The sequence below is a fragment of the Lepidochelys kempii genome, chromosome 9 (genome assembly GCF_965140265.1).
Source record: "Lepidochelys kempii isolate rLepKem1 chromosome 9, rLepKem1.hap2, whole genome shotgun sequence".
Classification (NCBI taxonomy): domain Eukaryota; kingdom Metazoa; phylum Chordata; order Testudines; family Cheloniidae; genus Lepidochelys; species Lepidochelys kempii.
The window spans coordinates 93004686-93031541 of NC_133264.1; the positions used below are offsets into that span (position 1 = coordinate 93004686).

Sequence of the window (26856 nt, forward strand, 5' to 3'; positions counted from 1 at the left end):
ACACTCCACGCAGCTCATCTAAAACGCTAGCAGAAAGCACCGAAATGCCTACCAATCACCTCTGCCTGTGAGGACCAAAACTACCTTTAGATCTTGGGAGGTTCTACTACTCTCCTACCATGAAGGCTGACAAATCCTGCCCATCTCGAGAGAAAAGTAGTTAGGTGGGTCCTTAACTGGTATGCACAAGTGGGGGTAATTTACTGACATGCCCCCTTTTCTGTAGACTCAGTCACTGCAACTCATTTAAAAATAAGCCCACTCTTGCAAGATACTGAGTGCCCTGCTCCCCCAATGAGCAGGGCAACTTATCCCCGACTCTCATTCAACCCTGCTGCCAGGAAGAGCTCAGCCAGATTGCTAGTCCTTGCTATGCAGTAACAACCTAGATTTTTTTTTTAAAAACACATTTTATCTGACCAAAAAGGCTGTGATATCCTGAACTTAGTGATAGCCTTGAGAAATGTGAGCCTGCATGGGACACATGGCATAGGATGACAGATGCCGCACATCTTGAAAGCCATTGCTCTGAGGTGGGTGGAAATGCTCACTGCTGGGATTTTAGCCTTACAACTCTACTAACAGAACCAGGGGTTGACTGGCGTACTTCATCTATTTCCAAGAGCTTGTAGTAATTGAGATAAATGCTCAGAAACATCAACCCTCTGTGCTCCTACCCCTTTCCTTTCTGAAAATATAATCCTCCCCCCCCGCCCCCATGTCATTCAAACTTTTCCTAAGTAGATGGGAAAAGTGGCTTCCTGCCAGAGAGGAGGGGGAAGGAGAGAATTGCTGGTTATTGGAAAACTATCCATCACTTACGAATATTGCAAAAGGTACTAAGGCTCCCAAAATAATTGTACTGTATTCCTAACAGAGTCAGGTAAGGCCAGGATTTACATTCCATGATGACCTGTTTTTATCTATAATCTTACACTTCCTGATGCAGTTCTGCAAAATTCTACCACCCACTTTCCCGGGATGAATAACAAACACACAGCTGTGACGACTTTGTTGGGGGGGGTGGGGGGGAGGATGTCTTGGGTTATTTTTCAAACAGAGGAAGACTCCCCTCCCCCAGGCAAATAGCTAGCCCTTTCAAGGTAAGACCTTATAACTGATGATTTCAAAAGTTTTTCCTCCTGCCATGCTGTTCCGCTCCTGCATTCCTGTGGAGCCGACAGATGAAGCTGTAAGCCTGCTTGCCTCCCTGCATCTAATCTTGATACGACTCAGCAGCAGGGAAGGTGGGCAAACGTTTGCTAGCAGTTGCTGGCAAAGAAGCGCAGCTTGATCTTAACTGGATGATGCCATTGCATGTGTAAAACAACCGTTTGAGCAACTGCTAGCGTGGTAGGATTTTGAGTTGCTTCTAAGCTTTTGCTGGCGAACTAGCTCCAGTGGCTGGCTGGGATTACGTGTGGCTCTGGTGTTTGACCAGTCTATTGATAGGAATGATCAGCTCGATCCCGTAACTTATTGCAAGTTGGCAAATGAGGTTTGAATGTGACCTTAACAAATAAGCAGAGTTCTGCCTCATTCTGCATGAGCATTAAATATCTCCTGACTTTTTTTTTTTTTTGATAAGAGTAAGGATTTCTCCCTGTGGTTCTGGGCCAAAATTTGTCTCTGTACTGTTGTGCAGCATGCCAATTAATTGAGGCTCTCCAGCTCAGAAATCACTGCATTTCAGCAGGTGCTACAGTAGTTTTCACAGCAATTTGGGAACTTGCACATCAAAGAACCAGTTCTTAAGAAAGCAGCTGGAAGCTGTTTGTCTCCTCAGCCCAGGAAGGAGTAAACCCCACACCCAGCATCCATTCAGGTCCTTTCTTCAGGGCACTGTTCACTTGTTGCACCAACTATCCTTAGCAAACCCTAAAATAAAACCACTCAATATAAATCCAACAGCTACTTTCCCTGACCCAAGGGCTTCCTTGGGTCAATCCTCCTGTTTCTAGAAGCTTCTTCCTAGAGACAGGTTTCAGAGTAGCAGCCGTGTTAGTCTGTATTCGCAAAAAGAAAAGGAGTACTAAGGTGCCACTAATACTCCTTTTCCTCTTTCTAGAGACAGTCTGTCTAGCCACCAACACCTGCTTTCTGTAGCTCCCCCCTCAACTTGAGTTCTTTCAACCTTTACAGGAATCAGGCACTCTGCAGGCAATCATCCAAACCCCTTCCAGCTGTGTCTGATCATTCCCTCTTCCAGGGCCAAACACTTGTTCTTAAAGGGGTTACATGTCAGGACAGGGCTGGCTGGCCCAAAAGCTGCGGGCCTTAACAGGGTAAAGCACCCTGCTACAGGGCCTAAGTGAGATGATCTCCTAAATGGAAATGTCATGGAATTATCATGGAGGTAAAAGTCATCTCCATCAGCAAAGGATTCCCCACACATTTACATATGATCTCTCCATCACTCTCTTTCCAGGTTAGGGGAGGATACTGCCTCTGGATTCTGGCCTCTCTGTGAGACTGGAGCCAATCTTGCTTGCTTGAGTAGTCCCATGTGCCAGATCCTCAAAAAGGTATTTAGGCATTGGGAGTGGGAGATAGGAGCCTAAATACCTTCTGAGGATTTGGGCCATTGTCTTCAGCAGTATTATTCATAGGTGCATGGTGAGCAGGATTTAGCCAGTTACTTATACAAAAGTGGCAGGTCCAGCTGGGTCCTCAGTTTCATTCACATCCTCCTTGGCAGACATTGTCCCATGAGAACCCTTCGACTGCTCTCCCTCTCTCACCCGTCATCTTTGCTTGCCCACCACTCCCTCATGGGACCAGCCATCACAACTTATCAAACCCCATTTAATTCAGGAGACTGCCTTATATTAAAGCTACCAGCCCCTTGTACAATCACATGAAGATAAGAGATTCCTAGGGCCTCTCTGCATTAGAGAAAATTGCACTGGGGTAGCCACACTAAGTAATGTAGATACATTGGTTTAAACGCCTAATGTAGACAAAGCTTGCAACAGCACAATTTACTTCAGCAACTATTTTACACCAGTGCAACATGTTCAATTTCACTGGTGCAGGTTTCCCAACGATGCACAGGTCCTTGGTGCAAAATATTATCTATACTTTTGGAGTCTTGCCTTCTTTATTCTACCTTTAGATCTTATGTGCAAAGGCTAGATCTCAATGCATTGAATAAGAAAATGGAAAAATCTCCATGAGTCTATAAGAATTGACACTAGAGCCTGGGTGCAGTGCCAGAGCAGAAAGCTGGATCAAACCAAATATCTTTTTTAAAGTCTGATTGGTTTACTCATTTCATTTCATCTCAGCTGATGATCTACAGTAGGCAGCATATTGAATCTCTCTGGCATTATAGACTTAAAAATCAGATACCTGGAAACAAAGGAAAAGGGCGGCAGTAGGACTTTTTATAAGAATTGTAGCAAACTCCTAGTTTGCAGGGCAGCCCTCTGTATAAGATGACACCAGCACAATGTGAGTGCCTTTGGTCAAGCCTGTGCTGGAGGAGGTGAAGCAAAGCCACTGGTGGCAGAATGCTGCTCTGCCCGGCATGGCTTCTTGTCTACACAGCACCTGCAAAAAATCCACGTGGATTGTGGGACACACAGAAAAAGCAAGCAGGGCAAGGGACAAGTTTCTGAGATGGAAGCACACTCATCAGGAAGCTCCTACTGAAGAGACGTGGAAGATCTGTAGTAAAACTCCCATAGCACAGCCATGGGCAGGGAACCAATGGCTGCATGGCTACTGGTCTTGTCCTGCTACCAAGGCAAGGTGGTGAGGTATTGCAGGAGAGCATGAATGGAAAAATTCCTCCTCATAATTAGCCACGATCCATAGAAACAGGGCCCAGTTACTTGCAGATCCCCAAGACTATGCTTTATTCTCTGGTCCTAGCCCACTGGCATCATGGATCGAGGGGGAAAATGAACAGACCCTGAATCTGAGTTAAAGCCTGGAAGCTGTTTGTCCCCCTAGCTGTGCAGAGGGGAGTATAGGAGCCTGATTAGGACTTTCATTATTGGCTTTGCCAAGTTGAAAAATGGGTCAGCTCATTAGCAGCATTGATTGAGGTCCTGGACAAAAAATATGACATCTCAGGAGAGCACATGTCAATGCTCACAAGCTACATTGTTGGACAACAAAAGTCTAGGCCATGAAATCAACGAGATGGCAGATTAAGTCAGATTTTGTAATTGGCGGCTTCTGTAACTACCCAGGGGAGATGAAGGAATCAGTCCTATGGAAGTAAGAAAATATCACCAGTCTTAATATTAGTGCTGACTGAATATTGCAAACATGTTTACCCATTAATATTTACTTGGGTTTTTTAATGACTTTGATTTGGTATGCTCCTCTTGTGTTTGCTTCATGGGAACTGTCACAGGGCAAGTATGCCCCATCCCCCTCTTGGGGCAGGAAGGGAGCATTATAGCCCCATGACTGCATCCACCTGCCCGCCCTTAGCCTCAGGACAGCATGGCCCAGGGGCCAGAGTCAGGATAACTAGCATCCTTGGCTGACTCTGGCCACTGGGCCAAATAGCCCTGCAGGAGAGGGCAACCACATTGTCTCTGGCCACTAGGCCACGTAGCCCTATGTGGTTGCCCTCTCTTGCAGGGCTACATGGCCCATTGGCCAGAGTCAATGTGGCTGCCCTTCCTTACAGGGCTGTGTGGCCTAATGATCAATATACAATATCAATGGACAATTCTGATATCGGGGACTGGGGAGGACTGAAATGTAAAAATGCCATGTTGGATCAAATTATGAGTCTATTTCTGGTCTCCAGTTTTGTACATAAGGCCAGATCCTGGCTGAGTTTTTTTTTTACACCATATTTTGTCACAGATTGTCAATTTATTAGCCCATTGAGTTCAGTTAGACACAAACCCCACATTTATGAAAAGAGATTATGTGATCAACTGAAACAGATATGGCCAAGGAAGACACTGTTACTCTATTGGCCTTAGTATCTTCTCTACCCCACTACAATTCTCCAAGCCCCACATAAACCCTGAGAATACCCACATTTTCCCATATTATTCCACCTACCCATAGAGGCATAGGGCAGGATGACAGTCTGCTCACTGTAACCAACAAGAGCTCAGCATGCCTGCCTCTAGAAATTAATGGAATTCTGGAACCTGCCAGCATGGTTTTTGTAGAGGAACATTAAGCACTTTCTTCCCACAAGGGCCCAGCATCCCACCTCTGCATTGCTCCCAGTTTGTGCCAGAAAAGGACAGGTAGCATTTCAACCTTGTATCCCTGGCATGGTCACAAGATAGAAATAATTATTTATTGTGTCTTTATACTGTGCCACCAATTATGTTCTTCTCTGCTCTTTCTGAATTCACATGCAATCCAGTTAGGTGAAATAAACTAAGCAAAGCATCAGTTTCTCAGTATTGTCAACCTCATGCTTTCAAAAAAAAATCACATGGCAGGCCCCCAAAATCATGAGATTGGCTTAAAAAATCATGAGGCTGTTTTAAAAAATTGAGTCTTGTCTGCCTTTGAGTTTTTGTACCTTTTTGGTTCGTGTCTTCCAGCTTTTCTCTGCCGCTCCCAGGGCAATGAGTTAGCCCTCGTTTTTAAAAAATGGAATGCTCATGACTCCAGGAGCTGGGCCTTAAAGAAAAGCACCAAATACTGTGAGAGTCGGCATCACTCTTTATATTAGAAAGTCATAACTTGACTTTGCTCTCAGCATTCTTTTTAACAAGTTATTTGCAAAATCTTTTCAATTCTCTACATTAACATTAAAAAAAAAGAATGGTAATTGAGTAGACTTGGTTATTATAAAGTTGGGCAGCTGGTTAGCTGTATATTTAAACAGGGCCGGCTCTAGGCACCAGCAAAGCAAGCACGTGCTTGGGGCGGCACAATTCCAGGGCGGCATTTCGGCCACCCTCTTGCCCCCTTTTTTTTTTGGCTTGGGCAGTTGCGCTCTCAGAGCTTGGGGTGGCAAAAAACTTAGAGCCAGTCCTGTATTTACATAAGCTTTATGAAGATAAGGAAACATGATTGAGAGGTGTTTTGGTTTGGTTCACCTACACAGAACAGACATCAGACTTGAAGCCACAAGCAGACATTTGCAAGTCTCCTAAAGCTTTGTCATCATATGCTGTACTAGGTTGTCTCTTTTACTGTGTAACCATTGCTCTCCTGTACCATTTCTGCCTTCTTGTGACTTGATGAACCATGGTGTAAAAGGTAAAGATCAACAGAGATTTTCTTTAAAAAAAGACAGGTTTCAGAGTAGCAGCCGTGTTAGTCTGTATTCGCAAAAAGAACAGGAGGACTTGTGGCACCTTAGAGACTAACCAATTTATTTGAGCATAAGCTTTCGTGAGCTACAGCTCACTTCATCGGATGCATTCAGTGGAAAATACAGTGGCACTGAATGCATCCGATGAAGTGAGCTGTAGCTCACGAAAGCTTATGCTCAGATAAATTGGTTAGTCTCTAAGGTGCCACAAGTCCTCCTTTTCTTTAAAAAAGAGTAGCAGCAGCAACTGCATCATACCCAGCAAAAGTAAAACCTCAGAGAAAATGTTTTCCTACAGTGCCATCTTGTGGCTCTTGATTATTCTAACATCTACAACATTTTCTAATGCCTGTAAATTCACTTGATGGAAGCTCTGTTCTTGAGGATGACACACGATTGTATTTGGGGAACTGTGCACACAATGTTTTACAGCTTCCGTCACATTCCACCACCGAGGTGCGTGTGTGGGGAGGGGAGGAAGTGTGTGTTGGAGGGATGGAGAAAACATTTCCAATCAATATGCATGCTTTGATTGCCTCCTAACCTATGCCATACCCCCTTCTTTGAGCAAAAAGGGGTTCAACCCCATGGAGAATGGCTGGTACTGTTACAAATAGTTCTGTGTTGCACAGAGGGAGACTCAGGGATACCAGGATGGCTTAGGGTAATAAGTAAGATCAGAATCAGGCCCAGACAGGTTTACCATGTTCACAGAAATGACCTTTACAAAATAGAGTTTTAAATTTTTGATAGTCTGGATAGATAGCAAATGTGGGTGAACAACTTTTGCGACATAACAGCTGATCTAAGTATCTCTCAGTACGAGTCTGCACTGTTGTGGGTGTGAATTCATGTTCTGTAATGTGACATTCAAGTGACAGAGCTGACCCTGGATAATGAGACAGACACCATGGCATTTTTGGTACCGATAGCAATTATTTGATTACATTTTAACATATCTTAGAGCACAATATTGGATAACTACTGATCCAATGTGGCCAAAAGAACCAAACTTGTGATTCACTTTTTGAGAACGTTAGTCTTCCCCAGATAGAAAGCAAGGGACCATTTTAGAGCCAATTTGTAGCAAAAAGTCTTAAACTATGTGAACGGGACAGAGAAACATGGTGTTTGTACAGTGCCTAGCACAATGGGGTCCAGGTCCATGACTAGGGCTTCTAGGTGCTATCACAATACGGCTAATGAATTATAATACTAATAACGTGAATGATTAAGAGAACTACTAAGAGCTTGAGCCTGCAGATACTTCCTACCAAGTATAGTATTTATTAGCCTGAAGGGGCATGCAACCTCAATGTCTTTTTTCAAAATGTGTTGCTATTTACTAGGAGTTGGAACTCACCTGTATTACAAAGCAAAGTTGTGAACAGGGAGGAAAAAATCTTCCAAACAAAGATTTTGAGCTCGTGATAAGTTGATGTCACTTAAGCATGGCCAAGCCCTATGACTTGACTCTCATAGATGAGGTATTTGAGAGGAAGGAGGTTTAAATACAAATTCCCTTGTAAATCTACAGGAATCATTTTACCTCTCGTAAGTTCACAAGACCAAAACATGAACTGTTAGAAAGGTTGTTGCAAATTGTACTCTGATAAAAGTAGGAGGTATTCAGCCAGTGCATGTGGGAAATGGTGAACCATCAACACACCAAAAGTAAGCAGGCATCCTGCAATGCAAGAGGCTGCGAGAGCCTGACAAATCTAAGGGCCATCAGAACATAAAAATGGCCATAATGGGTCAGACTAATGGCCCCTCGAGCCCAGTTTCCTGTCTTCCAACAGTGGCCGTTGCCAGACACTTCAGAGGGAATGAACGGAATAGGGCAATTATCGAGTGATCCATCCTGTCATCCAGTCCCAACTTCTGGCAGTCAGAGGTTTAGAGCCAAAATGTAAAGAAGGAGGACTGACTTCTTTCTAGAGCTAGATAAAGAAGAGATAACGGTGAGAGTGATAGAGTAGATTAGAAGAATCTGAAGAGACATAACTTTTTGTGAGGGGTGGGGGGGAAATCAAAGCTGACTGGGGGATTTAGCTGCACAGCTTTCAAGTTCAGTGGCAGCTGTGAGGCTAAATTCCCTACCTGGCTTTGAAAATTCCAACTCAGATGTTTATGGCCCATGACGGGTGAAGCTTTTGAAGCCATGAGGGAATACATTCATCTTGGCTGAGATGAGACAGCAGGAGCAATAGAGAATTTATGCAGACAATGTGCCATTTACAAGTTCTCCAGCATGTACCTCACTAATGTGACAACTCCACAAGTTGGGCTGTCACATCTTTTCCTTGCATTCCTAGTTAATGCACTCTACACCAGACTATAGTCAGACCAGGGAGAACAGAAGCCCAACTGTACCACGTTTCCATTCCTTGTAGTATCTGCCAGTGGCCTATATTTTTTGCTTCCATTCATTTGGGTATGGTGCTGCCAGACAGTTATTGTAGCCACACTGCTTGTTTGATGTTAAATAAAGTTATTTTATCAGCGTCTCTCGTTGTCAAGATGTTATGTGATACTGAAAGCAGCCGTACTGTCAATGATATGTAACCAAAAGGAATTTATTACTCTTCAGATCAAAATCATGGTGCACCAAATGAAAGCCTAACTTTCTCCAAAGCACAGCTCTCTATCCCATAATCAGCAGCAGCCACCAGGATATATTTGATCTGTCACATGCATATTTCAGCAATGACAGTGCCCCTAAGTTCATGGACAAGGAAATTCTTCTTTGTTTTAGTCTAAATGCATTTTGCCAGACATCACAATTCATGACAACAACATCTAGAACCAGCAAATACACCATACAGAAGTCAGCTCTAAAATGCAAACACTAGTCACGGTCATCCCCCTGCGCAACATCAAAAGCATCGCTGGCTCGTTTGTTTGCAAAATTAATACCTAAAGCAGCTCTGCCAAAGGTCCCTCACCTGGTACTGGCAGTAGGTGCAATATCAAGTTCTAAAGGGCCTGCATGTAGGTGTGCATAATCAGCAGCAAGGTCACTGATTGCACTGTCATTGCATTGCAGCAGGCTACTCTTCCTTACAATAAGCTACCCAAATGCATATGCCCCCTCACCCCATCCTCCCCCACAAACTATCTTCCACCTGCTGCCTCTGCAGTTAAAGTGGTTTCAGAGTAACAGCCGTGTTAGTCTGAAGTCGCAAAAAGAAAAGGAGTACTTGCGGCACCTTAGAGACTAACCAATTTATTTGAGCATAAGCTTTCGTGAGCTACAGCTCACTTCATCGGATGCATACTGTGGAAACTGCAGAAGACATCATATATACAGAGACCATGAAACAATACCTCCTCCCACCCTACTCTCCTGCTGGTAATAGCTTATCCAAAGTGACCACTCTCTTTACAATGTGTATGATAATCAAGGTGGGCCATTTCCAGCACAAATCCAGGTTCTCACCCCCCCCCCCCCCCCGTCTGTCACGACTGCTGTGATAATGGCACGATTTCAAGTCCAAGGACTCAACAGGTATGCAGTCTCCCAGAATCACAGTAAGGGCAGAGACCACATTAATAGTTATTCTCTGGCTCGTGAAGAGTGCCCCACGCTGTCCTCTCCTGAAAACAGCTGAGTTCTTCAAAATTCTGGCATTTTACGCACATCAAATGATGAAAATCTCCAAGAAATGGTTATGAGGGTCCACCAGTGCTTGCATCACCATGGAGCGGTAATCACTGATATTCCCATCTTCTTTGGGCTGACATGGCTGGCTCAGAATGGGCTCGGGGTTATTTCTCAATGTCACCTGCACAGTTTGGGCAACTTAAGTGTTCAAAACCCTCCAGTCACCTTAATCACACCTCCAGCAGCATTTGAAGTTTTGCCATGCACACCTCCAGCACAACACCCTGAACAATGAACTTCCCAACCCACAACTGGCGTCCAGTAAGCATCCAAGGTAGTCAGTTTCCACAGGGTGATCACCATGCTTATTTCCATTGTGATCAGAGTCCTCATTCTGGTGGCCTGGTGCTGTAATGTGGTGGAAAGTTCCTCAAACAGGCACAGAAATGTCTCCCATGCCTTGGAAATTCTGCAGTCAGTGCTACTCATTCCAAGTCCTAAGAACAACTTGTTCTACCAGTTAATGAGTCGTAGTCATGGCCTCAAAGTGTTGCTCTGCCTGGAACAGGCTAGCATGGGGCAGAGAGAGCAATGCCTGCATCCAAGAGCTGTAGCTTGAAGTCCATGAACCACTGATTTTGGTCTCTGATTGCCCACGTGCTCTACACTGTTGCCTTTGGAATTCCTTGGACAATCTGTGCTGAACTTTAAGGTCTTCAGTCACCAAATATGCTCACTTAGCAGAGAGCGAGCTCTGATCACCCCAGCCTGAGCTCCCTTTTCAGAATAAATTGCCCAAATGCCAGCAATTCTCCAAGAGTTAAGGGACTTCCTTCCACAAATCCTTTAGGATGTCAGAACACCGTGCATGACTTTCCAAAATTCAGTGCTTTAAGGAGCTCTGTCAGAATCCATTGGATAAGAACCCAAGTGACTGTGCAATTGCATCAACTGATTCGAGTGCTGCGTGTGGACACAGGCGAGAACTGCACCTGAAGTAGGGTGGCTTGTGCACTGCATCACAGCTACTCACACTGGCTCAATCACATCAGTTCAACTTCTAATAGCACAATTCACTAGGGTCGGCAAAGCTCCTGAGACACAGTGATTTAAGTGACCAGGCCACTGCTACCACTACTGGAGGTGAAATGTTAAGAAAAAATGTCAGACACAACAGAAGCTTGTTCCAACTATTACACTTGGACATCTAGCAATAACTGCCCCTCAGGATACACGGGGCTTAATTAATTAATTATGCTAGTCTGAAACCCAGGCCACATCAGCTAATTTGTCCTCCTAAATCTCCTGATTTCAGGGAAATTTTACATGTAGATTTTATACTTTCCAGTAAAGGATAGTGAATTTAGCTGGTTATGAAAGTGTAAACTGCTGGCATTATAATCACATACCTCCCACTTAATCAGAGGACTTTAACTGGGATGTCACTCTGGCAACAAATGTAGTGAATGGCAACCATCACTTCTAAATTTAACTGATCTCTTCTCTTCGTTGGAGCTCTTACTTGCCTTGCTCAGGGGTATTACAGTTCAGAGGACTCTACTATCTTACTAGTGGAGGACTAACACTGACTGAGGAACTGGCCCCAGTAGCGTAAGCCTGCTTAGCAATGACGGTGCTCCTCCCAGGAGATATTTAAATGAAATGGAGGTGGATAAGCTGATAAAGCTGTAAGTTTATCAAATATTAAGAATTTCTGGTGCAAAAACTCAGCATCAGTTATCACAAGATCTTGACACTAACAAAACACAACTTGTTTTCTGACATACACTCAGGTTACACTGGCATCCTTGTCTTGCCCAGGCTGTTCAAGATCAGCTGGCATTTTCTCTATAAAGGAAAAAGAAATACCAAACACAGTGTAAAGGCAGAGTTAGGGTAGTGTTTAAAATCTCCTTTGCTCTAAACTAATGCTCTTGCTTTCAGGTTTTATCATTGACTCATGGCTCTTTTCACGCCACTGTTAAATGTTACTTATTATGGGCCAGATTATGGTATCCTCACACAGTGGGAGCAGCGCTTTACTCCACCATCAGTCCCATTCATTTCAATGAGGCTACTTGTGAAGTAAAGTGCTCCTCCGTGCAAGATAGGGTGGCAGAATCTGACCCTAAAGGATCATGCAGAGACCACAGAGTTAAATCCTGCCCATCCTTCTCCATGCTGGCGTGGCAGGATAGGATTTATCAGGTCTTTGCAATGGATCCTCACCTCCTGTGAGCAGGTTAACCCGACTCTTTGGTTGGTTCCTCCATGCACCCAACACGAGAGTTTTTGCAGAGCTGGGGCTGACTGGGAGGAGAGAGGGGGCAGGGCCAGTGTATCCACCAGTGCACAGATGCACCTGAAGGAGCAGTGGGGGCTATTGCAAACTCAGGGCTGCAGTATTGGCCATGGTGAGACTCATTCTTCATCCTAGGGAAGAGGAAAGGATTTTTCCTTTTCACCATGCAGATCCCCTACTTCTCCCATGCCAAAAAATTGGGGTGATACCGAATAAATTGGGCCTGTTGGCATAGTTTATTGGTCTAGAGGCTGGCTGCCAGTGTTTATTACTATACAGTTAAGGAATAGGTACTAAGGCAACAACACTAACTGAAACACCGAGGTAATACTCTAACAATTAACAGTTTAGATTAACTTTTAAATCAAATCCCTACCTTTCTTCTTGCGCTTGTGGTCCTTAGCATCTTCTCTAAGTAAATCCAGTAAATAGCCACCAATGTTTTCACTCCTATCTGTTTGCTTCTGCACAATTTGCTCAACTTCTTTGTTTGCTCTGAGCAAAGGGTTGGCACACTTACTGCAACACATTAAAACTGCAACTGAAATTGAGTCCTATACAAAGGAGGAAAGATCACAAGACCTAGGGTGAAATCCTAACTGGCATTGACTTGAGTAGGGCCAGAATTTCAGCCCTAGAAGTTAAAGGAGTTTCAGGCAAGGAAAAGCACCCGGACAAAGGCTTTGCCATCTCTGAGGTTTTCTTCCAAGGCCTTCTCTGCTTTTTCACCATATATTCCACACCTCCTTCCCAGTCTTTTATAAAATCCATTTGCATCAACTACTTTAGTTATCATATCTTTGAACTAGAGATCGTCTATTTATTTTGCATAATTTTGAACCAGCTAGAACAATGTGAGTTCAGATGGTTCACTCAAATTTATTTAAATTAAATTATTATTTAAATTTAAATTAGGAGAGACTGAACAATGGAAGCGAAGAGGAAGAAAGCAAAAAAAAAATCTAATGAAAATGTAGATACTGTTGATCAAATCCTTGGTCCCATTAAATCTGTTTAAATGGCCATCTGGGATCCCCCTAGGGTAGATCACATGGCCAAGGAAACAACCATGGAATTGCACTCCAACAGTCCCTGGTTGCTGGAATGACCTGAGGGGCTGCCGTAGCCAGTGCGACTTTGACCAGTCCTGAGGATCTGGCCCTCTGGTGTTAGAATAGCATTTTGGTATTCTTCTATCCTTAACCCATAGCATAGGTTTCCCTTTTAGCTAAATTTAGTTTTGTATTTGATCACCCTTGATAAAACATGGATATTGCATGGGGGTGGGGGAGATTCTCAACCTGGAGCTACTTTTGGGAATTACCAAAGATAGTTCATGCGATTTGCAAAATTACGAACTCCATGAGGCTCAACCATCCCCAGTGTCAATCAATGATTCTAGTACGGCAAATATGGCCAGCAAGTTCTTGCATAGCTACAAAACACCAAACCCTATCTTACAGCACCCCTTTAGGAATTCTGAAGTATGAAATGAAAGGTGCTCAATAAAGATCTATACCAGTAGGACTCAGCTGTAGACTATCCATGTATTTTTCAAGTATCTGCCCAGTAGGTCACCTTTCCCACTTATCCTGGCAGGAGGTGGGACGGGTAAGCCAGAAGAGGAAACACCAGGGCTATGAAAGAGAGAAGCTCAGATACCATGGTGATGGGCATGGTACAAGAACCAGAACTCAAGGAAAGGAAAAATTATGTGAAATGGGGATGGGAACATCAAAAAAAGCCCAGGAGAGGGACAACAGAATAGAAAGGAAAAGGTAGGGGAGAAATAACAGAAGTGTATCCTGTGTAGCTCAAATTTCCCACATGACAGAAGGCAGAGAGAGAGAGAGACCATTAGTGAGGAAGTATGAAGAACAAAAACCCATTGACTGTAGTGACTAATTATAGCATTGACTAGAATGAGGCATACTGCGGGTCGGAGCTCGGCAAGTACTTTAGCTATCCAAGTGCTGGGGCATCTCCTGAGTAGACAACCAATCATTTCTAACTATGCCCAAGCGTATGGTGATCTGGAGATGTGTCTAGAACTAGGAAGACAACCAGAAAATTGGTGACCTGAGCTAGAACTGGACCAGAGGTGAAGGCTAGAGTACATATAAAGAAATCCCGCCCCACCCTTCTGCCTGTAGATGTGGAGGTCCCTAGATACAGAACTGGTGCAAGTGCTGCTGTGCAAAATGGCATAATTCGTGGCAGCTGATGAGGAGCTCAACTCTGCAGAAGCTCTCTACGTAATCTTTTATTGGGAGGTTTGAGGCAGGCCTAGGAGAAGCCTGGTGTTTCTGGTGAATCCACGGCCCGATGCTCCAAGAGTTTTGCCAGCCATCACGGAAGCCAATTTTTTGTAGCTCTAGAACGTAATTATAACTCCCACCCCACCAGCTACATTACAAACAACATTAATGTTGCATGCAGGACTCCACTGTCAACTGTTCTGCCATGTCTCTGGGATGCTGATGCAGCCATCAGAAATTCCTCCCAGATACCAAGGTATGGCCCATTAGAAGAATGTTTGTCAAGGCCCCCTCCTCTATCAGCAGCCTTCTTAAACTACCAAAACTCTATCAAAGTTACTACATTATAGGTTTGCTTCTTTCCTAGAATTCCAATATATGATGCTGAAAATAAAAACTATTTAGCATCTGGTTAATCACCAGATTACAAAAGCCCTCTTAGCAAAAGAGCACTATTCCTAGTTAAACTGTGTAATGAAAAAACCACAAAAATGAGCATTTAAACTTTAACGCGAGTTCTCTCAAAAAGAACAAACATTAATTCATTTTCAAGCAATTTTTTGAAGATCATTTTATGCTAATTTTTCGCCTCCTGGTTCCAGAGACACCGACAGCACAGTGTAGCTCTCTGCATTCTGAACATCAGCTGTTGAGCATAGTGTAAGTTGTAATGTAGCAATTGGCACAGCAGGATTTGTCTAAATGTGGAACTCTCCAGCAAATAGCCATCTGGCAAGCCGCAGCATTAGCGGGAGTGTGTGTATGCATGCCCACACACAGCCTCCTGTTATCTTTTCAGTACAGCAAATTGCACACTTGGAAAACATTCTTAAGAAAAAAAAAAGGCAGTTCTGGCACCTTAACTGAGCTATACGTGTTATATGAAGTATTATCCATTCAATATGAATGTCCACCTTAGGCGAATAAATCTTTCCCCATTACCATAACAGCATATATATTCCGAACGGCACCATAATATCAATATTGTAAACCGTTTGCATAACATTCACTTAATGTTTCATACATTCCTGATTCAGTTGCATGTCACTACCTGTGCAAAAGCCATTTTCCTACCTTAAATAACTTCACCATTTTGCAGAACTGTCCTCTAAGATTGAGGTGAAAGAAAAGGTTTTGCCCTCCCTCTACCGGTGAGGAGAGATGGCGCAAATATGGAGCTGTTTTCTTGTTTCCTTCCACTTACCCTTATATTACAAGGAACGATCAATCGCTCTTATCACTGGGGGAATATTTCCCCTCCCCCCGCTTTCACTGCTGTTTCTGAGTTTTCTCTGGATCTAGGATACCTGCTAGTGGACACCATGGTGAACCACCATCTAGACACCAGCCCATGTTGGGTTGGGCAAATGTTGGGTTGGGCAAGAGCTGGGTGGGTTACCAGGGCTGCTATTCATGTCCTCACCCCAGCTGCTGCACTGCAGCTTCCCCTGTAAATAACTGAGACACTGCCAGACTAAGACCCAGATTGGCAAAATTATTTAGGCACTTAACTCCATTGATTTCCATGGAAGTTAGGTGCCTACGGATCTTTGTGAATCTGGCCCAAAGTGGTCATGTGGTTTGTTCTACTTCTTGTTTGTCAGCTTTGCGTTCATGAATTGTACTTGTTGGTGCCCTTTTACTCTGGGTTAGGGGAGGATAATGGGGGAAATAACACAAGAATGGCCATACTGGGTGAGACCAAAGGTCCATCTAGCCCAGAATCCTGTCTTCCAACAGTTGCCAATGCCAGGTGCCCCAGAGGGAATGAACAGTACAGGTAATCATCAAGTGATCCATCCCCGTCGCCCATTCCCAGCTTCCGGCAAACAGAAATTCTGGCAAATTTCTTTTAATGGTTAAAACAATGGGGTACTGGGAAGGGCCTAGGTGGGTCGCTCCCCACTCACTCCCAGCCCTGCATGTGTCCCAGAAGCACTCCCGTTGCCGTGCTCTCACTTCTGCTGGGCCAGAACTTTTTCCAAGTCAAATTATTTTTACTTTTTACGGGGGGTTTTAAAGTAAAACTTTTTTTTTTATGTTTATACAATAGACTTGACTGCTTTCTGCCCTCTTCCCCCTTAATGGCTTTAAACAAGTCTACAGTCCACACTTCCAAGTTACTGCGGTAGTGTGATATGTGTTTAGATCAGTGTCACAATATTTTCTTACCTTCCCTGTAAATATGTACAGCAGAAAAATGGCAGACACCCCAAAATAATCATTCCTCCTATTCCAAGTGCAAACAGTCGCAGTGTCAGCTGAAGTCCTGTTGGTTCAATAGAAGTATATATTAATTATGTGTGATCTAGAGAGCTAGATTCAAGCATACTTGACTGATGCAATTGAGAAAACAACATCTAAGAAAACCAGATGTGTTTAACTAGTCCTGTTATGTGAGCAAAATAAGCAGATGTTAGAAATGAGTCCAGATTAAAAAGATCAAATCTGGAATCTGATCTGAATCCAAACATCACAGATATTTGATAGGTTCAGAGGGAAGCCTCAGTTTTTTAGAAGTAACTTTTGATTATGTATGCCTAGAGCCTAAAAATGAGGCTCCTCTAAAGGTATTTCAAATTGGGCACCCCAAAAATTAAGACACATAAAATCACCAGCCAGTCATGAAAATTTAGGCTGCTGTTCCAGTTCAGAACCACCTCCAGAGGTGCTGGAACAATTTTTATAGTAGGGCTGCTGAGAGCCATTGAATCAAGCTGTAAACTCTGCATATAATGGAAACCACTTCAAGCCAGAGTGTGCAGCAGCACCCCCAGGACCCTTAGTTCCAGCACCTCTGGCCATCTCTGCTAGAAATGACCTTTCACTGTTGCAGTATTGATGTCTCTAGCTCAGTAGTTCTCAAACTTTTGCACTGGTGACTCCCTTTCACATAGCAAACCTCTGAGTGCGCCCCCCCCCTTATAAAATTAAAAACTTTTTAAAATATTTAACACTATTATAAATGCTGGATGCAAAGCGGGATTTGAGGTGGAGGCTGACAGCTTGCAATGCCCTGAAGGGTCCCGACCCCCAAGCCCCAGCTTTTGCAACATTTTTCTTAAGGCCTGAGCCTGTTCCCATTAAAGTCAACAGCAAAACTCCCAAGATCAAGCCCTTGAGTCCCCTACAGAAATGTGAGTGCCCTGAGTCTAATGTCTGTTAAGTGTTTGCCTTTTGTTAACAGATTGATCTCTGCAGTTATGATGCACACAGCATGTGTTTCCAGGGCCATAAGTGTGTGTGTTTTCTTTGGACATGTGTTTTACACCCTGGAGTATTCACAGAGCCAATGAATTTACAACTAGGTAACTAGGTAAAATATTAGGCCCTTGATGCTTACCTCCAAACAATAAAAGCTTAAATTAAATGAGGAATCAAGCAGTTGCTGCTAAATAAGCATATTTAATGTTAATGTTCATTTCCGTGCATGTCCTGGAACTGAAGTAGAGAGCTGTAATTCACTGTATATCTTTTGTCTCCACTATGGCGACCGGTCTTTTTACATATAACATAGCCAAATCGTAGACTGAATATTATTAAAGACTTTATGACTGAGTCATGCCTCTCACTAATTTACAGATGCTGGTAGCTTGACTCACACTGAATAGTACCTTACTCTGTGAATAGCTCCCCCTCAAGCCAGTGGAATCACTCCTGGAATAAGATGGTACTAAACTGGAGTAAAGATATCAGAATGTGATCTTACTTTGGTTTGTTGTTTCCATTATTAGTGCTGTGTGCTCAAATAAATGGAAACTGAATTAACTTATGAATATTTCTTTGGGATTTCATGGAAATATGAGGCCAGATCTTCATAACAATACAGACACCCCCACTAAGGAAGACATCATTCAATCCATCAAATCCTTAAAAAATGGGAAAGCTCCTGGCAAGGATAACTAGCATGCAGAATTGTTCAAGGTAAATCCTGAGTTAGCCGCATCTATCCTGGCCCCTCTATTCACCTCAGTCTGGGAAAGGGAAAAAGTGCCAGGTGAGTGGACCAATGGGATTATCGTGAAGATAAAGAAAGGAACTCTCAGTGATTGAAATAACTGGCATATCATCACACTTTTATCTGTGCCAAGCAAAATATTGTGCAAGATCATAGTCCAGCGTATATCAGAGGCAATCAATAGCGTTCTCAGAAAAGAGCAAGCCAGTTTTTGGAAAGGGTGTGTGTGGATGCACAGAGCAGATCCTCACTCTACAAAACAATAGGACAATGCTTAGAATGGCAATGACAACTCTACATAAATTTCATAGACTTTGAGAAGGCTTTTGATAGCATTCACAGGACCAGGCTATGGCGCATTCTGTGGGCATATGGAATTCCTCTCTATATAATCAACATTATTAAAAGCTTCTATTCCAACATGCAGTGTTGATCACAGCAAGCTCAGTTTTGAAGTCAACTGGGTAATGTGGCGTACAACAGAAGACGTGCCAAAAGGCATTAAATGGACACCCTTCTCATCGCTTGAAGATCTGGACTTCGCAGATGATCTCACTCTCCTATCACATACTCAACACCACATACAAGAAAAAACAACTCGACTCAATGCATTCAGCCAGCAAATTGGACTGAAAATCAACTGCAAAAAGACAGATGATTTGACCTTTAATATTGCCTAACCATCACCAGTACGGATAGAGGATTATGTTCTCACCAATGCAGAAACATTCACATATTTGGCAGCACCATCTGCCAGGACAGCAGAACAAGTCAGGACAGCCGAAACAGAATCAGTAAAGCCAGGAACACCTTCAGGAGCTTAAATACAGTCTGGAAATCATCAAAATACAACACCAAAACCAAATTCAAGATTTATCATAGCTATGTACTTTCAGCACTACTTTAGAGAGCAGAATGCTTGGGCATGAAAAAGTATGACACGTCCAAACTGTCTTCATTCCATACAACCTGCCTCAGAAAAATCCTCTGTATCTTTTGGCCCAGAACAATCTCAAATGAAGATCTATTGACACAGTGCAGCCAACAAGATATGAGCAGCATCATTGCCAGGAGGCACTGGAGATGGATTGGCCATGTGCTTCGGATGGAAACTGATTCCCTCACCAGAGTAGCAAGAAGATGGAAACCTGAAGGCAAGCAAAAATGAGACCGCCCGAACACAACATGGCAAAGAGCTGTGGAAGCCGAGCTGAAAAACCTGGGGCACAGCTGAGGAACTATTGAAAGACTTGCCAGAAAAAGACAGGAGTGGAGGAGTTTCATCACTGGCCTAAATGCCAGTGGCGTAATGGGAACATGGTGATGGTCTTCAGCTCACATAAATTGGTGTAGCAGCATTCAAGTCAATGGAGATATGCTAGTTTATATGAGCTGTAAAGTCTGGCCCACCTCAACTAGAAATTACCTTCCATTGTAATATTGATGTCTAACTTTTTCAGAGTTTTCTTAGGGCTTGATCCTGTTCCCACTGAAGTCAATGGCAAATCTCCCAGAACTACTCTAGTCTAGTATCTTGTCTTTGACAGTGCCCTGGATATAAACCCATATCCATTAGGGTTGTCAATTAATCGCAATTAACTCACACAATTAGCTCAAAAAATTAATCATGATTAATTGCAGTTTTAATGACACTGTTAAACAACAGAATAGCAAGTGAAATTTATTAAATATTTTGGATTTTTTCTACATTTTCTACATGATCTGACCCCTTTATTACATTATATGCAACCAGGACAACAAGCTATAGCTTACCTGTCAGAGTGGTACACTGAAAAGTTAGGGTAATAAACAGAAGAACACAGAATCTGAGCCGATGATGCATTTGGCTAAGAGAATTCTGCAACAATTCACAGGACTAACTTACTGTCTTTGAGTGGAGAAAAGCACTTCAGCTGACTGCTTTTTTTGGAAGAGTGACAACACCTATTTTTCAGACAAGTAGTCTTGTTAATATTCTCTCCTGCTTGGCAAGCAACTACTGTTTGATCTTCTTTGGGCCGACAAGCTTTCAAAAATTAAATAAAGCATGATGTTTCAGTTCTCAGAACAAATCTCAATCAAATAATTACATAATTATAATTTTATTCAATAATTATACAGTTGTATATTTTATAATATTATGATAATTATATATATTCAGCATGTTTTCATGGGGAACACATTCAAGGGAATGGTATAATCAATTTTTGGATATGGAACAATCACTCCATATTAGATTATAAACTTCTTAGGGGCAGGTATCATCTCTTATGTATTTGTACAGCACCTAGCACATTGGGGTCCTGGCCCATGATTAGGATGCCTAGGCGCTGTGGTGGTAATAAATAAAATAAAATAAAATAAAATATATAAATAAAACAACAACAACTAAAGCTCAAAGGAAGCTTTGATCATATAACCTAAGACACCTTGAAAGAACTGTTGATGTTTTAGGAACAGAAACCTTAATATATTTAAGTATAATCTAAATCGCACAGTGTCATGTGCTTCTAATTTTTAAAGTTTTAAAAAATAACTAGAAAAGGAGATTTAGCTTTCTGAGCAGAGATCTGCTCATAAAGAAAATGCAACACAAAAACCCTCATAAGTTTTCATTCTAGTACATGGTTTTCTGAAAGACCGACCACACGGTATGCTGCAGCTACCTATATATCTCTTTGCCTGATACTTAATGGTATGCACCTACTGGGAAGTCATTTTCAGCCAGCAGGGACAAAAAACCTAAGAAAATATCATCCAGATGGCTACAGTACGTTTGAAATATATTTAAAATTTGCTGTTTAATACCTAATTTTTTCAGAAACTCTGTATAAAGGTCTAAATGTATAAAATATTTATGAATAATGGGACATCTCCAACATGTTATGTGCAATTTACTTTTCAGTAAAACGGGTATTTGCAGTGTTCAAGAAAGTAACTGTATTTCCCAAACAAAGCATATGTACTTTCACATAAAAGACTTAGATACAAATATGAACATTAGAAATTATTAAACGGGGCGTGGGGAGAACAGGGCATTCAGTAAAACTACGACTACGTATCTTCCCTTGTCAGGCACTTACACAGCAATTGTGGGACATCATATAGATCCTGCTAAATTCACTTTTATTGCATCCTTGATCCTGTACCCATTGAAGTAAATGGCCAGTTCCGTTAAGTAATACAGGATCAGGTATTTAAATCAGTTACTCTGTTATGTCTATGGGGCTAGATCTTCAGCTGGTATAAATTGGTGTAGCGCCAATGACTTTCAGTGAGGTTATGCAGATTGACACCAGTTGAGGATCTGCATACCTATAGTGCTGCCCATAACGGTTTCCCTTTTCCTTATTGCTCTCAGATCTCATTAGGGAACTACTCTTGCAGTCCTTGAACATCTGAAAGTCCCATATTGAAATCAAAGGAGCACTGGGTGAGTGAAGACTTTTAGCATCAAGTATCATGTGGTCAATGTCTACAGCAATATTTATGGACAAATCACATCAACTACTTCCTTTCATGCACTGCTTTGCAAGTGTCCAGTGTTACATGGCATGAATATAACACTGCGAACATGTCTATAACATGTCATTAGAGTGAAGGACCTTACAGCAGGCAATAATCATGCAACAATGAAAGCAAATCTATGTTCCAAATGTAGATATAATGTCACATGGCTATAATGCCACTTCTAATAGAACCTGCTAAATGACATTGTAACAAGATTTTACCGATTGGGTTGAATGTTTCAAATACGTTGAATGCACGGAAAAAAAAAAAAGAATACAATACAATGATCACAGCAACACTTACTCCCTGGATTGAAGAAATTTAATAGAGCTTCCGATATATCTTCTAGCTTCGTTTTAGGTTTGTTGGGTGCCACTTCACTTCTTTTTACAACATCCTGAAGTGGTGAAGCAAAACCTGAAAGCTCATAATGATTAGCTCATTACTATCAATATATACATAATTAATTACATGCAATGACATTTTCATACTGATTATCTTTTATTACAAAGGCATTTATAGTCATTATGAATTGTGCCTACTGATAGCTAGCAGGGTTAAGTATAAATGTCTTTTTTGGCTCTATTCAATTATATTACTTTAATTTGCTTCATGAAGCAAGATGAACAAAGAACTATCGCTTTGTATAATTTAAATTATACTAAAGAACACTTTCCATCAGAAATTGTCAAGATCTAAAGCATTACTGTTCATACACAAGCTGTAGATTACTTAAAACCTGCACCATATAACAGTAGATGTATTTCCTTTTCATTATTTATATAATAGCAGCCCTTTAAGGTCTCATCTGAGATCAGAATCTCATTGTACACTGTACCAACAACCATAAGAACCAGTCTCTGCCCCACAGAGGTCAAACTTAATAGCCATGTCTATACTTACGTCTAGCTCGACACTGCTGCAATCGATGCAGCGGTGTCGATTTAGAGGGTCTGATGAGGACCTGCTAAGCTGATGGCAGAGCACTCTCCTGTTGACTTCTGCACTCCAACTCCCCAAGAAGCATAAGGTAAGTTGGCAGGAACGCATCTCCCATTGACACAGTGCAGTGTAGACACCTAAGTCTACCTAAGTTATGTCGATGTCAGTTACGTAACTTACGTAACTGAAGTAGCGTAACTAAGGTCGACTTACAGCTGTAGTGTAGACCAGCCCAAAGGTAGGGGAAAGGAAGTATCATCACTATCCATATTTGGCAAGCGGTGAAATGAAGCAGAGAGAGATTGCCAAGGCCACACAGGAAATCTGTGGCAAAGGCAGGGGTTGAATCCAGACTGCCTATGTCTCAGGCCAGTGTCTTAACCACAAGACAATCCTCTTTCTTGGTACAACAAAGATAATAATTGAAAATGAAGAAATTCATTACACAATACCACTGAGGCAATATCAACAGATGGATTAAAAGGAGAGGTGGTGAAACCTGAGAGCAAAATGTAATGAATCACCAGGACTCATGAGTCAACACAAGGCTGAGTTCCAGCATCTCATAGCTGAGATATTAGTGGCAGATATTGCGGAAATGTTGGTTGGCTAGCAGTCATCTTACTTTTCAATAAAATTTGTGGCCATTTCTTGGAAAAACTGTGAAATTACAAGTTCCCCTCCAGAGGCTAGGCCATATAAGAGAATAAGATCCTACTATTGCTATCAGCTTATGGAGTTACTCCTGTAATCAAGTGGCAGGGGCAACTGATTATACTGCTGATGAACCTGGTCGAGCCCAGGTTTCCCCTTCTTATGGAGAACAATCCAAGCCTATTAAAGGAACATGCATGTGGCTCCATACTAAGAACAGAGAGCTACGAAGCTGCAACTACCCTGCACACAAATAGATCCCTGCACGGTTGAAAAATTTATATCTGTATCTGATCCGCAAAAATGATCCACAGATATTGAAGATTTGCAGGGCTCTAGACTTAAAATCTGGATCTGCATCCGTTAAAATGGTCTGTGGATATCTGTATTTACATCCATAGCTGTGGATATAAAGCAGATATCTGCAGATTGGCAGGACTCTATGCACAAACACAGCTTGTACTATGGAGATTCTGAGTGTGTGCATCCATGGCTGGATGTAAACTCTCCCTAGACTATTAGGAGTTGAAGGTGATTAAAAAGTAATTTCCCCTCATGTTAGAGCAACGGACTCTTCCAGATGTGTCTGAACCCTTTCAATATCACTCCTGAAAAGTACTCACAGCGGAGCAACCAATGGCTCTTCCTCTCCCTGCAGGCAAAGTGTGCTGCATTTGTGGTGTGACATCCCGAAGAGCAAAGGGTCAAATGTGAGTGTGGATCCCTCATGTTCTGTTATGCGTGTTTGACAATACAGGGTGTGCTTCTACTCATAGCACCCATTGCCTGACAACTTGGCTTGCCATAAGTCCCCTTAAGCCTTCCGTGCTATCATTGTACAGGGCCCAAATACGTCACTTAACAGGCTTTCTGGCTCTCCTGATTTCACCCTTTGACAGGCTGAGTCAGATTGTCAAATGGGATCACTCTAATTATTTCTTTATGGCAGAAAAATCTATAAAAAAGGTAAAAAAGAATAAAATTCAATACCTGGTAGAAGACAACAGACAGCTGTTTCCCATCTAAAGCCTGGACAGACAGGCAAAAGAGATGGGCTACAATTTGGGGAGAGAAATATTTTTTTAAAATTTAACATAAATCAATCTGCAGCATCCTGTGCAATTTGAAACACTGGAATTTCTATAGCACTTGGCGTACTGCAGCCAAAAATAACGTTGATGAGACAATAGCTTACTTTCCCAATAGTAAAATTACTTGCTACTTCTATTAAAATACTTTTTGCAGTACTCACTTGGACAGATGCTAGGAGACATCACCAAAATCACACAGTTCCCCCAAAAGTGAGTACCAGTCACCATTTGCATCATTACTGCAACAAATCAGAGTTATACGTGCATTTAAGTCACCATAACTCAAAAGCCTTTCTGGATTTTTCCTTTTTGTAGGTTTGTAAAAATGCAACATAGGAAGTTGGACAGAGCCACAGTAGAAGGAACTGTATCTTCCTCCATTAAAGAAACAAAGAAACAAACGAAGCACTTCCAAAATGTGATGGTCAGGGGTTTTCAAAAGTGACTAGAGATTTGGGGTATCTGAAATTTTGGGTGTTTAATGTGAGACACCTTAAAAGGGGACTGATTTTCAGAGGGAGGGCAGGGCATTCAGCACTTTTTTTTTTTTTTTTTTTTTAAGAGACTCCCCGTTTGAGGGAATCTCAGGGTGGATGTCTAAAACTGAGATAAACCCAATCTCTAGTCATCTTTAAAAATCTTCCCTCAGAGTGTTAGTCCAGGTTAAGAGGCCAAGATTGAAAAAGCAAAGCCTTTGGGTCTTGAGATTCTAGTCATCGCTCAGCCAGTTAAGTTCTTCATCCTTCCAAGCTTGGTCAATAGAGATCCTGTCAGAGTATGAAGGGCTTTTGGATGAAGGCATTACAACAGAGGCCCTGTCCATCCTGCCTAGTCACAAAAGGTCTCATGGCACTTTAACAGTTGGTTTGACCTGGTATCTTCAGACAACATTTTCCCTCCCCACTACTCTGCAGGATGCTGCGCAACATTGATCTGGCTGTTAACTTATTTTCTCCCCTGCTGATGACTCTCTCTTCAACTGTCATACAGATTAAGCTTTTAAAGCATGCTGGGATCCTGAGGATGAAAGGCTCATCATGATTATTTGTATTGTGGTAAAACCTAGGCGTTCCAATTGAGGGGATCAGGACACCATTGTGCAAGGTGTTGGACAAACGGATATAAAAGTAAGATGGCATTTTATTCATAGTCCCCTTAAAATGGTTTTCTTTTGAGTGATCAAGGAAACCCAGTGAGACGCTGCTAAAGGAGGAGAAAAACACTTGTGCAGTGGGATGGATTAATATTGTAGAATACTATAGAAAAGGATTGGTGTCAGAGAACAGGAACAAAGAGCCAGAAGACACTGGAGGAAAATTCCTGATTTCCCTGCTCCAGACACATCTCTGCTATCTACCTTCGCCGCAGTCATAGCAGAAACAGGCAGATGTGGGATGTTATGTCTCAGCCAAGGAGTCCCTTGTGCAGGTATAATCACTGCAAAGCTGTCCGGGGCAGGAGAGGAAGGATAGTAAGGCAGCAATGTCCATGACAATAGGAACCTCTGTTACCAATGGGATAGGTCACAATAGAGAATACACAGGTGATAGCAGTGCGCCAGAGTCTTTTGTCAGAGATCTGGGGGAAAGGGAGAAGTCAAGTCAGATGCAGGATAGGGAATTTTATTCCCCGAAGAAGCCAGTACCAACTGGAACAGCATAAGTTATTGCCTAATAACTTAGACTGCTCCTGTCCTTGTGCTAGACCTAGAGGTACAGGCCTTATTTCCCACCCACCCCCAACACCGACATGGGAAACAGCAGGACATAATTTGTTTCAACTTCATTGTAAAGAGACTATATCTGAGCACTCCCAAACTCATGTATCAGTGGAGAATTGAGAGATGACTTAACAGATCTGAGTGAATTGAACTAAAACACAAATCCTTCTCTATTTTCTGAAGCCGTTTGACTAAAAGTGCCTTTCTGGAGCCTTTAAGATTTTAGGAGTTTCACCTTGGGCTGCAGGATTACGGAAATCTGTGTTTACCTGAAAACTTCCTTTGTGTAATAAGGTCCACAGATCATTTACAATAGGTACTGCAGCCTGGAGGCAGCTGCACCTGTCAGTCGCTGAGCAGTGAATGCCCAAAGCTCCTGAAGTTCCCTTCAGTTGAGAAAACTTCCATGGTCAGGAGTACTTGTGGCACCTTAGAGACTAACCAATTTATTTGAGCAGAGCTTTCGTGAGCTACAAAGTGAGCTGTAGCTCACGACAGCTCTGCTCAAATAAATTGGTTAGTCTCTAAGGTGCCACAAGTACTCCTTTTCTTTTTGCGAAT

At 42.4% G+C, this 26856-nt stretch overlaps 1 protein-coding gene across 2 annotated transcripts; it reads right to left on the reverse strand.

Annotated features, from left to right (window-relative positions):
• Positions 1-9601: 9601 nt before the first annotated feature.
• Positions 9602-26719, reverse strand: FMR1NB (FMR1 neighbor). 2 transcript variants are annotated; one of them, XM_073358395.1, is made up of 6 exons: positions 24737-26719; positions 22192-22305; positions 20264-20404; positions 16593-16689; positions 12539-12681; positions 9602-11708 (listed from the first exon to the last, which is right to left on the reverse strand). In XM_073358395.1, the coding sequence occupies exons 1-6, from the start codon at positions 24810-24812 to the stop codon at positions 11650-11652; spliced, it is 630 nt and encodes a 209-aa protein (XP_073214496.1). In that variant the 5' UTR covers positions 24813-26719; the 3' UTR covers positions 9602-11649. The 2 variants fall into 2 exon arrangements, with proteins under 2 accessions (XP_073214496.1, XP_073214495.1); XM_073358394.1 differs by having other exon boundaries at positions 24108-24820.
• Between the last annotated feature and the right edge of the window lie 137 nt (positions 26720-26856).

Excerpts from the sequence above, each read along its gene's own strand:
- FMR1NB (XM_073358394.1), bottom strand. The coding sequence starts at position 24,213 with ATGAGGGATCCACACTCACATTTGACCCTTTGCTCTTCGGGATGTCAC. Across the intron at positions 22,306-24,107 it reads GAGCCATTGGTTGCTCCGCT|GTTTTGCTTCACCACTTCAG; the intron begins GTGAGTACTTTT and ends ATGAGCTTTCAG. Across the intron at positions 12,682-16,592 it reads TGTACATATTTACAGGGAAG|TAAGTGTGCCAACCCTTTGC; the intron begins GTAAGAAAATAT and ends AATGTGTTGCAG.